At 44.5% G+C, this 15,944-nt stretch overlaps 1 protein-coding gene across 1 annotated transcript in view; it reads left to right on the top strand.

Annotated features, from left to right (window-relative positions):
* The window catches only part of LOC126088380 (uncharacterized), a 151,574-nt gene that overhangs the window by 64,253 nt on the left and 71,377 nt on the right, over positions 1-15,944 (top strand). The window contains exon 2 of the mRNA XM_049906519.1: positions 8,935-9,352. Within this exon, the coding sequence (XP_049762476.1) occupies positions 8,935-9,352 (418 nt within the window). The remainder of the gene's footprint in view (positions 1-8,934; positions 9,353-15,944) is intronic.

The raw sequence follows: 15,944 nt of genomic DNA, 5'->3' as shown, positions 1-15,944 counted from the left end.
TTTTCTTTTCTACAGTTACTTTCTAGATGATGGTTACCGTGAGCCTCTGTGATATTTGGAATACTGTTGTATGTCTCCAACCCAGTCAGTGAAATCATTGCTTAAATTGCTTAAATCAATCGGTGGGAAGTACTTCGAGCTTAATACTGAAGCTCACTCATTTAAAGTCAGAGTATACAGCATTGTATCTGAACCTCAGCTGACTAGTGGATGCTTAATGTACTTCCTTATTTATGCTTCTTCATAAGCTTTAGGAGAAACATGATGCACAGACGCCCAAGTAGGTTAGTATTACGGTCCTGATAGCGATGAACATTGTAGACCACACGTCTTCTGTCAGTAAAGTATCGTTGTAACTCTTCTGGTGGCTGAAAATCTCCAAATGAATCGAAATAGTAAACGTTTTTTTGTATTTTTCTTGCCATATGCCACCCAATGGATTCCAGGTTATCCAGCAACATCTAAATTCACAATTCCACAATCTTTGGATTTCCAGAGTCTTCATCAACGTGTCCCATATACACACACCAGAACAGTGGAATGCTGATTTTCTTCCTAGTAACCTTGAACAGATCTGTAGTTGTAACCATTCGATCTGGTTGAATAGCTAACTTTTGTTTTTATTTATGAAGAGACCTAATCGTTTCTTGTATGGTTTCAGGTTAGTCCTTTTCTGATGGCTACTACTTCCATCAAGTGATTATGTCTCTTCCCACGCCCGGGTGCCCGGGTTCAGTTCCCGGCGGGGGTCAGGGATTTTCTCTGCCTCGTGATGACTGGGTGTTGTGTGCTGTCCTTAGGTTAGATAGGTTTAAGTAGTTCTAAGTTCTAGGGGACTGATGACCATAGATGTTAAGTCCCATAGTGCTCAGAGCCATTTGAACCATTTGATTATGTTTCATTGCCTCCTGCGAGTTCAGTCCGTTCTTGACTGTTCCGGCAATAGCCGCACTGAGAGGCCTATGAGGGCAAGAATGAAGGAGGGGATAATTCCACCTGATGTCTTGGGTATCTGCAGAATACTTGGTGCCTTAACCAGTCGTTTATGGTTCAAATGGCTCTGAGCACTATGGGACTCAACTGCTGTGGTCATCAGTCCCCTAGAACTTAGAACTAATTAAACCTAACTAACCTAAGGACATCACACACATCCATGCCCAAGGCAGGATTCGAACCTGCGACCGTAGCAGCAGCGCGGCTCCGGACTGGAGCGCCTAGAACCGCACGACCACCGCGGCCGGCAGTCGTTTATGCTTCAGGGCGCTTTTAGCTGTATACATGGCTGTCAGGATACAGTTTTTTAAACACACTTGCACAGTTTCTTCTTCTTCGTCAGTGCATTATGTGCGGTGTTCATAACTTGCTTGAATTTCACACTGAAGCCTAACCTAATTTTGACATGTGTGGTTTTACCAAATACAAATGCTGCATTGCGTTTCCGTATACCAATATCCTTTCTCACACTTGTAGTCTTAGCTTTATTTGCTAAAATTCGATCTGCAGCGTCATATTCTGGGAATCATTACGTTTTGTGTATGCATTGTCGTGTCCCTGACACTCCTCGTGAAGTGGGGTAATCCTCTTATCATTACGAGTCAAGAGTTTATGAAGCTTTGTACCAGGTCCACAGTAATTATACCCCAAAATATGTAGTTTGTCTGGAAGGTTGTCGAGCATACTACCACCACCTCCTACAATGTGATTCCTATCCTGCATGCTATGATACAGTGCTGGCTGTGCTCCGTACACCCCTTACATAGCAAATCTTCAGCTTGAACGCTGCTGTTTTGTGTTGCAGGAAAACCAAGTCGTAACTACTATCCTATTCCTTCGACGTCTTATGATATACTCCATAAGAAACGCATGTGGGTCTGAGTCCTTCTGCAATTCCTCAGTGAAAATGCGTCGTGAAATATCAGTGCTACTGCTGTCCCTTCAGATGTAAGTTCTGTGATTTTCTCTCTACACTCTGGAACTGTGAATGTCTCACTTGACCAGTTTGGGAGGTATGACTTTTCAAATGCTGTCTTGTGTTTTGAGATATGCAACAAATCGCCCACATTAAATCTCTATTTAGGTGGACCCTACATTTTAATACGGTAATATATATTATCCATGAGTCCATTATAACAAAAATCGATTGGTCTCATTTTTATTGCGCTACGTTTAGTTCGATTATACTGTGCAATTACTTCTGGGAGGATATCCATCCATTCGTTTGAGCCACGAAGATTAAAGTGCCTCCATAGTTAAACTCTTATTGTTCTGTTCAGACATTCCACGATACTCGCCTTTAAGTGGATGAACACTGAGTAGTGATAAATTCCATACTGCTGCATCACGGTCCTGAAATACTTATCGTAAAACTCTACATCATGAATGGTTGGGACGTTGTCCATGCATCGATTCCTCCCTGTCTGTAGTAACTACTCAAACACGTCTGCAAAATTTCTCCCCATTATTGTTTTAACAGGTAATGCCCAGGCAAATTTGGAGTATCTATCAATAGCAATTAAAATGTATTTGAATCAATTATTCTCATGTGAATATTCCCTCATATCCACAAGATCAGCCTGCCATATGTCATCCAAACCTTTACTCATAAAATGCCTACAAGGCTACATTTCGCATAGTGCTTTTTGCGTTTCTATACTTGTTCGATTATACCTCTCTCTCTAAGCTAAGTACTATTAAAACAACCTCATCCAAGTGAGCAGTATTACCAGCAGCAGCTTATGTCTTCAGCAGTGATAGTCGATCTGTTAGCTCATTGGGATCGTTGTTGTGTATATACTGTGGGGGGTTGACTGCTGACACTTTTATGCTGGATGTCAATCTCATCATGAATGCTATATCGAGTATCTAGTGGAGGTTTTATAATAGTTGTACATTTCACACTGCACCAGCTTCCTGCTTTCCTATGTACACCGGTCAATGGCAGTGTTTCACCCTCTGGAGATCTTTGAGTGAATAATTTTGTGGGATTTAGGAAAATGAGATTCATTAGAACAGTTGTTCTTTGAAAGTCCCTATCACCTATCTGTATTGTTTTTCTTTTAAACTTTTAAGCTGTATGCCGAACATGTATTATTTTTCACCACTGACACTGAATCTTTTATCTATCATAGCGTCGCTGTGACATTTAAAGAAATCAGCAGTGCCATCGTCATTGTGTAATTTCGCTGTAAGTCATCAAGGGATTCAGTACAGGTTTCCCTGAGTGTGTGCCCTTGACCAAAATGTCCCAACCTTAGCAGTCACAACTTCTTTTGAACAGCTTTACATACCTAGATGACCGCATGCATAGTTAACATCTTCTTATATACTTAATACACATTGTGTTCAGTTCTATCAGCCTTTACAGTTAAGTCAGTTACATTCTATTCATGCTGGGAAAGCCTACCAACTAATTCACTGATCAGTCTTAGAAGGATATAGACATACATCTCTAGATCTTTAACTTTAGGTTCTATGGACTGAAATTTTCCAACAATGTATAGACGAATTCTGTGTCTGTGTATACCCATCCTCTCAGGTGGAGTGCACAGGATGCGTACGAACTTATCCATGGTACAAAATATACATTCTGACCCACCTCTTTATTAGCTATGTACATCGAAACTCTTTGAAGTTGCATCTGTACCTACCATGATTCAGTTTTATTGTTTTATCAATAGCAAGAAACCTGTACTGTGTGTTATTCCAGCAATCTCCGCACATCTTCACAAGTTTATTGACTAACATGTCATATCCTAGAAAAGCTTGGTAAATGTGCTGTAAATTCAAACTATCTTGTTTGAAGTCTATAACAATGTGTGCACTATCCCTCACCAACTATTTCAAGTTTCTGGAATATATTTTATTCAAATACAAGATGTCAATACACATATGATGAAGAAAACAGAAATATAGAATTTGATCCTGGTTTTTCACAGCGGCATCATCAAACATGAACGCAGTGTTTTGCTTTAAATTTTTGTGGGGGGATTTCACTACTTTGACAAAATCGTGTATACTACACCTTCGACAGCTTGCAGTATGTTTGGCAGCAGCTGGTACAGTGGCTGAAACAGCGTTTTTGGAAAGACGCATACATGCTCAAAGTAAACTCCATTTGGTTGTGTTAGCAATGACCCAAGAACATTTATCTTGCCACAATTTGGTGGATGTACAGTTATCACCCATATATTATTGTGTTGAAGCATCCCAATTTTGTTAGCATCCCATTTTTGTTCTTCTTATGGTCTTCTTAAGCGCCATCACAGGACCAGTTACTGACAAAAAAGTCTTTATGTTGAGCATCTCCACCGACCCTGCAACTATACTGATGACACCAGGTTTTGGTGTGCAATGGGCTCTTTATATAATCACTAACTTAGCTTCATGCTCACAGGGTGTACAAACATACATAAAAGTTGATGTATCATTCAGTTTAGCAGTGACTGAAGGCGCTGACTGTTGATGAAGTGGTTCAAACAGCTTCGTGCTTCTGTGATATTCTAGACTTTACATCAAAAATACTGATTGCAGAAAAATTATTGTGAGAGATATCAACAAAATAAAACACAGTTTGCGGTGATGTACATATTTTTATTCAACAGGCAAACACTGGGTGAACTACATCAAAATCATCAACTGGTTCTTTCTTTATTTTCACACCTGTATAAAATTTAGCAAATAAAGCGTTCTACTACGAACAGAATTTAGCATGTATTTCTCTCAGACTGCTCGATATTCCTTTAGCTTAGTCTTTTGACATCAGATTGATGCGATGTTCTGAATCGTTTGTATACGCACTATACATACAGATATAGTTCCCAATATCTTTGTAAACAGTTTCAACACAAGGCAGCCATCTGTTCAGTCTTTTCAGCACAACAGATAGCGCCATCCACAACCCAAACAAGTTCATAATAGTGGAGTGTTACATATAAACCGATCGAACTCCAAATCACACCATGTGTGCCGCACCATCGGACAATGACGTTATACATAGCATCAGGCCGGTGCAGTAAATGTCCAGGGGTGAACGTGATGTATAATACTCGGAGATCATCTGTTGGTTGATGTATGGCTCTGCACGACACAGTTCAGCCCATTCCAACTCACTAAACTGCACTTTACCAATTCGCTGTGCATTTCCAATCTTTTACAGAGTACGCCAGTCACTGTCCACCGACGCATTGAAGTGCTAGCTGTTAATTGTAAGTTGAAGTGAGAGACAGTACAGCACTGGGAGGAATCGGTAGCTTCTCATCCACCACGTGAACTCTCTGCCCTTGCAGTAATACCGGATTATCGCGGGGCGGTGCATATGTTGGAAATCAGCACGGAACTGCACTGTGTGGCGTAGGACCACCAGCACAATTCTTCTGAGAGTCGGGGTAGTGGCTGGGTGTCCCCAGCTCGACGAGTGGGATGGATAATAATAGTAGCTCTTTCTCCTACTACAACATGCTGGTGAAGTGTGCTGTAGGATCCTACGGTGTTGCTGCCGCTGCCAGACACGACATACCAGAGGTCGCTGCAGGTCCAACGAAATGGTGGTGGCCGCTGTCGGCCTGGACACACTGGAAGTCACCTCAGCTGTTGAACAAAGAAGAAGATGAACTGTTACATGCATTAATAATATTAATAGCAACAATAAAGAAGTGGTCCGCGCTACGTACACTAGCAGTAGCACATCTAAAGAAAGACATCTAATAAGTACTTACTCTTCCCCTTCTTGCTGTTCGTCTGGGAGGTGCTGGACGATCTCGACTGCTGCTGTTGCTGCTGCTGCTGCTACTGTCGACGTTGACACGTGATGGTCCTTCCACTGACTGACCGAGACTGGTGAGTTGTTGCGCTTACCTTATATCCCAGACGACATGATCAAATTACCAGTTGTTCCCGCTAATTTTTCGCCCAAGATATCGCAATTTCGAGCACCGCCTGGAGGTGGAATTGTCGACTAGAGCACTTAGTCTGGGCTGTGGAGGAGGACAGACCACTACAGACTTGTCTGTTTGGCTGCAGGAAGAAACAGTATCAGTTCAGCATATTACTACTGTTCGTGTGCTGCCCACTATAAAAAATGTAACACATAGGAATAATATTATATACCTGCTGCATTGGTGGCAATCACGCCTTGCGCAGTGGAAGAGGCAGGTTGACAATCCATTTTAAAAGAAGACGTTTGCAGTTCGAGCACAAGCAACGATCTACATGAGCTGTGAAATGAATAGTGGTCGTTTCACACTCTTCCATCATCTCAACTTTCCCACCATCTAGTAACACCCTATATTACAATTAGCCAAGTTTAGCAATTTTCAAACCGTATAGACACAGCGAAGTTACCAAAAGATAATGAATTAAATGGAATATTAAAAACAAGTTTGTCAAGCAACTGAAAAGGGAAGTAGATATCAGAGATCACAATGTGATGTCAAAAGAGGCGTTTCTGTATGTGACAGTGTTGGATACAGCCCCAAATGGTAAGGTCAGAATAAACAGGACATAAATGTGTTTCTTACGTTACTACTTGACGTCATTTTGAGGGACACACTGCGGATGAAAATATAGGAAAAACAATAACAAGTTGAGGTAATCGTATGCGATGTGGCCAATGCACTAAGTGACAACTGTATATGCCATAGACTAGACTTTTGAGTACCATATTTCAGTATTAACCCCAATAAACGAGAGATTTATGAAGACCATATTGTTGAAGAACTTTGTGGTCCTAGGAAAATAGCGTGGATGAATAGTGTGTGCCTGTAAACATTTTTTATTCGTGTCAGAGTCATCACTTAAAAGGAAGGTAATAAAAAGCTTAACAGTTATAGGCATGTGTGCACGGACCATAGACACTAAAACATTTAAACATGGGCATATCAGTTAAATAACTTTCAATCACAACTCGGCAACGTCCAAGGCATTAGAATTGGTCAGCAACAGACCTTCTTCTGTGCATAGTGACGGGAACAGACGACAGTTGTGCGTGTGGGACATTGTCTACTCTTCCCCACACTCACAGGTTGGGGGTCCACTAGCTTATCCCCACTTTTCAATATTTGCATATTACACTGCGCTCTGTTTAGGGACTTCCATACACGTAAATTATCACTGTGACCAGGAGATAGTTCTTCCTTAGGTTTTCAAATGGTTCAAATGGCTCTGAGCACTATGGGACTTAACATCTATGGTCATCAGTCCCCTAGAACTTAGAACTACTTAAACCTAACTAGCCTAAGGACATCACACAACACCCAGTCATCACGAGGCAGAGAAAATCCCTGACCTCGCCGGGAATCGAACCCGGGAACCTGAGCGTGGGAAGCGAGAACGCTACCGCACGACCACGAGCTGCGGACCCTTAGGTTTTCTCCAGCCCAGAGGAGCTCGCTTTCTCCACGCGTCTAACCGTTCCGTTATTTTGATGTTGTGGACTTAGCACTCTGTCTTCAGGCCACGAGTGGCCTACCAGGACCATCCGACCGCCGTGTCACCCTCTGTGGAGGATGCAGATAGGAGGGATGTGGGGTCAGCATACCACTCCCCCGGTCGTAAGATGGTATTCTTGACCGAAGCCACCACTATTCGGTCGAGTAGCTCCTCAATTGGCATCACGAGGCTGAATGCACCCACAAAAATGGTAACAGCGCATGGCGGCCTGGATGGTCACCCATCCAAGTGCCGACCACACCCGTCAGTGCTTAACTTCGGTGATCTCACGGGAACCGGTGTATCGTTGTGGACATAGACCATTACAAAACTTTTTCTGGACTTCAGACTTGACGGTGCTTGTGGTAGGCCAGACAAGAGTGAGTATCTGAGGTCAAAGAACTGAAACGTCCCCTTAGAACAATTTTACATATGAAATGTCCACTTAGAACAATTATACAAGCCTGTGCTTAACCTGACACACAATATTATTTAGCGCAACGCAATCTGACTTTCAATAACCCCTACAAAAGAATGGCCCTGACTAACTTTAACCTATACCTTTTACAAATCACTTACCTCACAAAAATCTTCGCTACTCAAGCTACTGCAAAACAGCGAGCGCCACTACTGCCAGCTAAATAAAAGATTCAAACCACTGAAGGTACTAACTACTGATAGGGATAGTTAGCAAATGAAAGATATTAATAGAGAACAAACAATGTATTTACCTTAATATTCATAATTGACATTCAGTCTTACAGATTATCAAAACTCCGCCATCTCTCTCCCCACGTCCACCACTGCTGGCGGCTCACCTCCAACTGCGCAACGCAATCTGCTGTTCACATCCAGCTATAGCAGTTCATGACAACAATGGCAGGCAACAATGCAAACTAGCGACATACTGCACACAGCACAGCCAGTGATTTTCATACAGAGAGCGCTACGTAACGTTGCCAATAAGAAAACATAAACAGCAAACTTACATAAAGAAAACATAAACAGCCTACTTACAGAACTTACGTCCATCTGATTGGATAGCTGTCTCACGCCTGAAGTCAAGCGGAGCTATGCCTGCTGGTTCATGTAGCTGGTCCACTTTAGTGGTCTCAAGCATCCAGTAATTATCACACAAGTCTCATTCATGGCGGTGTCCATTAGCCTAGCATGGTAAGAATTATACCAGACAGGCACTGCATATTCGCCTGCAGAACAGCACAGCACCAGTAGAGAAGTCCGGATAGTGGATGGCTGTACGCCCCACTTAGATATTAGTCAGATACTTTCATTTGGTTGTTATCGCAATGCTTTTAAAGGTTAAGATGCAGTCTAATATCACCCAAAGGTATTTTTATGCTGCCTTTATTAAAGATTAATAACTGGACTCCAAGACAAGTAATTGCCTATTGTGGAGTCTAAATGTTCATGTGCACTTCTTTTGCTTTTATTCTACAAAGCTGTACCCAGAGAAGTTGTTAATGTGAGACGCTCCTCGTCTGTGCGCAGGTGAAGTTCACGTTCGACTCGCCGGCGCAGGGCAACCGCAACTACATCCCAGTGAGCGACCTGTACAGCCGCAACTTCACCGACACGAACGGCGAGTTCCAGCTGGAGCTGACCATGGGCAACCTGCGCACCGCCTTCGACGCCGAGTTTCGCGTGCCGCAGTCGGTGTGGTCTTCACTACCGCTGCACCCGCACCGCCACCATCGGCACAGCCACAGCTCCGCCGCCTCCGGGGGCGGCTCCTCGTCCTCCTCGCACGGCCGCTCGGGACCTGCCTCCTCCGCCCCCGCTTCCACCGCCACGTCGCCCACGCCCGTCGTCACCACCGGCACCGCCCACAAGCTCGAGTCCACCTACTTCACGTTCGGCGGCTTCGACTGGAACCTCGCCCTGTACCCCCACGGTGCAAAGGAGATCGGTAAGTCGACTTTCGAGCGCTCCGTCAAATTCAGTGTCCCATATTGGCCCCTGCTCGCGCTGCCGCCTTTCCTTCTATGATTTACTCATTTCCCGCTCAGACAGATGGCCTCTGCTAACCAAACTATTCGAACAGCAGACAAGGAGTCTGTTATACAGATCACTAAGTCCTGTAACATAGGGATGTACAGGACGAGAAGTACACGTTGGCTACAATGAAACCTTCATACTTGAGACAGTGTAGACGGAAAAAAACGCTGAAGTGACAGATGTCACGGGGTACGTCATAAATCCCTGTCGGACCTCCTCGTGCCCGGCTTAGCGCAAAACCTCTGCGTTGCATGGACTCAACAAATCGGTAGGAGACCCCTCCAGAAATATTGAGCCATCTATAGCCAATCATGCTTACGAAAGTGTTCCTCATCCAAGATGTGGTGCACAGACTGACATATCGATTATGTCCCGTAAACGTTCGATGATATTCACGTAGAGTGATCTTGGTGCCCAAATTTTTGGTGCTCGAATTTTCCAGGATGTCCCTCAAACCAGTGTCGAACAACAGCGGCCTTGTGACGTGACATTGTTGTTGGGGAACATGAGGTCCATGTATAGCTGCAAATCGTCTCCAAATAGCTGAGCACAACTGTTTCCAGTCAGTGATTGGTTCAGTTGCACCAGAGGATCCAGTACATTCCATGTAAGAATAGGCCACGCCATTAAGGAGCCACCACCAGTTTGGGCATTGCCTCGTTGACAACTTGGGTCCATGGCTTCATAGGGTCAGCGCCATACTCGGACCCTCCATAAACTTTTACTAGCTGAAATCGGGACTCATCTGACCAGGCCACGTTTCTCAGTCGTCCAGGGTTCAATCGATGGTCACGAGCATAGGAGATGTGCTGCAGGCGTTGTCGTGCTGTTAGCGAAGGCACTCGCATCGGCTGTCAAATCCAATTAACGCCAAATTCCGCCACACTATCTTAACGGATACTTGGCCGCATGTCCTACACTCATTTCTCCGATTATTTCACGCAGTGTTGTTGTCTGTTAGCACTGACAACTATAAGCAAATACTGCTATTTTCGGTCGTTACGTGAAGGTCATTGGCCACTGCATTGTTCGTGGTGAGAGGTAATGCCTGAAATCTGGTATTCTCGGCACACTTCACATTGTGGATCTTGGACTAATGAATTCCCTAATGATTTCCGGAATGGATGTCCCATGTGTGTAGCTCCAACTATTGTTCTACTATTCCGAGTTCGGAACTTTTTAATTCCCGTTGTGAGGTCATAATCACTTTGGAAACCTTTCCACGTCGAACAAGTGACTTCAAATGAAATCTCCGCCAATGCAGTGCCCTTATATACCTTATATACGCGATGCTACCTCCTTTTGTAAATGTGCTTATCGCTATTCCATGGCTTTTGTCATCTCATTGTATTTACCATATGGGTTTTAAACTTTATAGGAATGGTGTTAAGACTGTCCGCTAGGGAATTTGCGTTGTTATTAGTGTTAGCGTAATGATTTTCCATAAAGACCTTATGCCGTACGGTGACCTAGGGTAGAAATGCAAGCATCGGTAAATACGAGGGTTGTCCAAAAAGGAAGTTCCGATCGCTCGCGAAATGGAAACCACTGGGAAAATCCTGTAAAGCTTTGCACAGATGTGTCGGGCAGTGTCTCCAGTATGCCCGTCGACCAGGTCGCGTCGTTCTTTTCAGTTTTGACTGAACAGTGAGCACGTAAAGATGCGTAGGGAATAGCGTCTCATGCCAAGTATGTGGGCCTAGTTAGAGATTTCGCCTGTGTCATGCAGCCCAGATAACACAACTGTCGGGCAGTTCCTTCTTCATGCCAATTCTCGGCCGCACACTGCAGGGGCAATGAAGACGCTCCTGCAGCGTTTCCGATGAGAAGTGTTTGATCACTCTGCTCACAAGAACCGCTGGCTATGAAGAAAAAATTTTTCCACAGACAACGAGTTGCAGACTAGTGCAGATAACTGGCCGAAAGCACAGGCGTCTGCTTTCTGTGACAAGGATACTGGAAAGTTGATACAGCACTACGACAAAATTCGATGTTGGAGCGGCGACTATGTACAGAAGTAGGTGGAAGGTGTACCTAACTGTTGCAAATAAAACGTTTCTGGTTTTCTCTGTGGTTTCCATTTCGCGACCGATCGGGACTTACTTTCTGGACAACCCTCGTAAAATAGATGCAGACAGACATTACGGTTTTGGACAACCTCAGCAGGACTTTACTCGTAAAGATACTTTATCAAATTAACAGTAGTAGTGCTGCTCTTCTCCGCGGGTATGGACAAATTAAACGAATAGAAGGAGGTCCCCTTTCAGAACCGGGACTGATGAACATGATTCGGAAGTTCGAATTAAATGGTGATTAGGGAGTTGCTCCTGGGAGAGACGACGCCCAATTCCGCCACAAATTGTTGAAGAAGTTCCTGTTCCCATGACTGATAATGCTGGACGCAATATGTGATCTTCATACATGCATGAGCTGTGTCACAACAGCCGAACATTCCATGGTCCACCGTTCGAAAAGTGCTGCGAACATTTGGTATTCGCACAAATTTCCAGTCTGTCATGAATGCAGATGTCTTTATATTGAGCATCGTTTGTAGCCTGGAACATAAATACGGTACGCAATTTACAAACACTACTTCTCATGTGGAAATGAAAACGTGGTTCTTTCAATGGTTGATTCTTTATATGTCTTCTGCATGCCTTTAAAAATGTTTCCATAATGTTTAATTGTCGTATGATCACTCGGTCCGCACGTCGTCCCTCTCGAGTAATGAAGTTTAGTTACGCTTTGTTGGCTAACGTAAAAGTCACAGGTGCCACATGTTAGTCGAAAAGATTTCAGCCTACTGAGCAATCCTGCATACTAGTGCCATTGAGAAAAGCAGTCATATGCAGGAGCTGACCAATATGTATAGAAACTTTTAACCTCCGAGGACCACTGATGAAGACATTCTAACAATGTGGCAGATGTCCTTGTCAGGCATTCGTCTAGATTTGTGTAACTACACCTATAAACTGTATTACATTTATGGACACATAAAGGCTTTGAGAAACGTCGCCGCCTTACCATGTACTTATACACTACTGGCCATTAAAATTGCTACACCAAGAAGAAATGTAAATGATAAACGGGTATTCATTGGACAAATATATTATACTGGAACTGACATGTGATTACATTTTCAAGCAGCTTTGGTGCATAGAACCTGAGAAATCAGTGCCCAGAACAACCACGTCCGGCCGTAATTACGACCTTGATACGCCTGGGCATTGAGTCAAACAGAGCTTGGATAGCGTGTACATGTAAAGCTGCCCATGCATCTTCAACACAGTACCACAGTTCATCAACAGTAGTGACTGGCGTATTGTGACGAGTCAGTTGCTCGGCCACCATTTAAGAGACGTTTTTAATTGGTGAGAGATTTGAAGAATATGCTGGCCAGGGCAGCAGTCGAATATTTTCTGTATCCAGAAAGGACCGTACAGGACCTGTAACATGCGGTCGTGTATTATCCTGCTTAAATGTAGGGTTTCGCAAGGATTGAATGAAGGGTGAGCCACTGGTCGTAACACATCTTAAATGTAACGTCCACTGTTCAAAGTGCCGTCAATGCGAACAAGAGGTGACCGAGACGTGTAACAAATGGCACCCCATACCATCACGCCGGGTGGTACGCCAGTATGGTGATGAATACACGCTTCCAATGTGCGTTCACTGCGATGTCGCCAAACACGGATGCGACCATCATGATGCTGTAAACAGAACCTGGATTCATCCGAAAAAGTGACGTTTTGCCATTCGTGCACCCAGGTTCGTCGTTGAGTACACCATCGCAGGTGCTCCTGTCTGTGATGCAGCGTCAAGGGTAACCGCAGCCACGATCTCCGAGCTGATAGTCCATGCTACTGCAAACGTCGTCGAATTGTTCGTGCACATGGTTGTTGTCTTGCAAAAGTTCCCATCTGTTGACTAATGGATCGAGACGTGGCTGCACGATCCGTTACAGCCATGCGGGTAAGATGCCTGTCATCTCGACTGCTAGTGATACGAGGCCGTTGGGATCCAGCACGGCGTTCCGTATTGCCCTCCTGAACCCACCTACCCCATATTCTGCTAACAGTCACTGGATGTCGACCATCGCAAGCAACAATGTCGTGATAGGATAAACCGCAATCGCGATAGGCTACAACCCGACCTTTATCAAAGTCGGAAACGTGATGGTACGCATTTCTCCTCCTTACATGAGACATCACAACAAAGTTTCACCAGGCAACGCCAGTCAACTGCTGTTTGTGTATGAGAAATCGGTTGGAAACTTTCCTCGTGTCAGCACGTTGTAGGTGTCGCCACCGGCGCCAACCTTGTGTGAATGCTCTGAAAAGCTAATCATTTCCATATCACAGCATCTTCTTCCTGTCGGTTAAATTCCGCGTCTGTAGCACGTCATCTTCGTGGTGTAGCTTTTTCAATGGCCAGTAGCGTAGAACTCTCATCTCGACCTCAAGTATTTGTTTTATTTCTTTCATTCTTACGTTTTTCGCTATTACCCCATTATCAAAAGAACAGAATCAGGTTTATATCCAGTGCCTAGGGGCGATCAAAACTTTTCGTTCAAAGGACGTGTAGTACAGTATCGGAGAGCCAAGCAGAAAAAATCTGCCTTGAGCAATGAGGAAATCATCCCACCGATGCACCGGGCTGGACATACCATTTTGGTAAGAAACATAGTGCTCTGCTGCAAGAAGAAGTCTGGAACTGTCTGTTGCACATGCTCGTCTATCAGAAATCGTCGAACCTCCAAAGCTGATTTTAAGGGACCGTGGACGCGATAATCTGACGGCGAGACATTAGGACTGTAGGCGGGACTCGAGTGTCTCCCACTTGGGTAGGCGCAAATTCTGCTTTGCGACATTTGCGATATGGGGTCGTCTTCTGTAGAATCGCTACCAGCACTGAACATCAGTCCACAACGGTTGTATGTTGCCCCATACACATTTTTCATTCTAAGATGGATGTCCACTGGTATGTTTCCTTCGGCAGCCAAGAAAGTAATAAAGGTACATTGGTTCTGCTTGAACGGATTTTGTAATGACATCATCATAGTTCATGTTTCTTGATTTAAGGTACGCACATGGGAAAAACAAGACTGCCATGCTCATCTCTTGCTTACAAATGGCTTTTTATATTCGCGTATAGGAATAGCGCTATGTTGCAGCAACACCTTCAGAGAGAAACGTTTGATTGCATACTACACACTGGGGTGACAAACGTCATCGGATACCTCCTAATATCGTGTCGGGCCCCTTTTGCCCGGCGTAGTGCAGCAACTCGACATGCAATGGACTCAACAAGTTGTTGTAAATCCCCAGCACATATATTGAGCCATGCTGCCCCTGTAGCCGTCCATAATTGCGAAGGTGTTGCCGGTACAGGATTTAGTACACGAACTGAACTCTCGGTTATGTAGCATAATTGTTCGATGGGACTCATTTCAGGAGATCTGGATGGCCAAATCATTCACTCGAATTGTCCAGAATGTTATTTAAATCATTTGAGAGCAACTGTGGTCCGGTGACATGGCGCATTGTCATCCATAAGAATTCTATCGTTGTTTTGGAACACCCATGTAGATGAAGTCCATGAATAGCTGAAATTGGTCTGCAAGGAGCTGAACATAACCACATAATCAGGACACAGGACATGAGACGTATTATCGCTTACGCTATCCAGAGAAATCTGCGTTAGCTGAGCATGCGTTAGAAAACGGTCACCACATAAAATTTAACGATACCTCTGTCGTGGCTCGCACTAACGGCTTCTGCGACAGTTTAATAATGGAAGCTATTGAAATAAAAATTACCGCGAACACCCTGAATAGAGACGGTGGCTTGCAGCTCAGCGCTGCGTGGGATCCAGCGATCGCGCGGTTGAATAGGGCACATCGAAAGCCGACTCAAAACATGCCCATACATGGCAATGTCACGGGCACCAGTGACGTTACAGCCGGCAGCTAGCGTATATAAGGGCGCACCAACAGCCCATTGGCAGTAATATCACTTGACAATGGCCAAGGAGTGCTTGACCGAAAACTCGTGTAGTTTTAAGCAAGTGACGCGGTTGGAAACCCGAGAACAGGACACAGTCCATTCGACGCATCACAGCCCACACCATTATGGAACAACCACCAGTTTGCATAGTGCCTTGACGACAACTTGGATCCATGGCTTCATAGGGTCTGTGTCACACTCGAACCCTGCCCCAATTGAACTCGTGACTCATCTCACCAGGCCAAGGTTCTCCAGTCATTTAGGGTCCATCCGATATGGTCGCGAGCCCAGGAGAGGCGCTGCAGGCGACATCGTGCAGTTTGCAAAGACACTCGCGTCTGTCGTCCGCTGCCGTAGCGCACTGACGCCAAATTTCGCCGCAATGTCTTAGCAGATACGTTCGTCGTACGCCTCACATTGATTTCTGCGATTATTTTAAGCAGTGTTACTTTTGCGTTAACACTGGCAACTCTATGCAAACGCCACTGCTCTCGGTCG

Source organism: Schistocerca cancellata, chromosome 6 (assembly GCF_023864275.1).
Source record: "Schistocerca cancellata isolate TAMUIC-IGC-003103 chromosome 6, iqSchCanc2.1, whole genome shotgun sequence".
Classification (NCBI taxonomy): Eukaryota; Metazoa; Arthropoda; class Insecta; order Orthoptera; family Acrididae; genus Schistocerca; species Schistocerca cancellata.
Note: the sequence above shows the minus strand (reverse complement) of the source record. Positions and strands in the feature narration are given on the sequence as shown.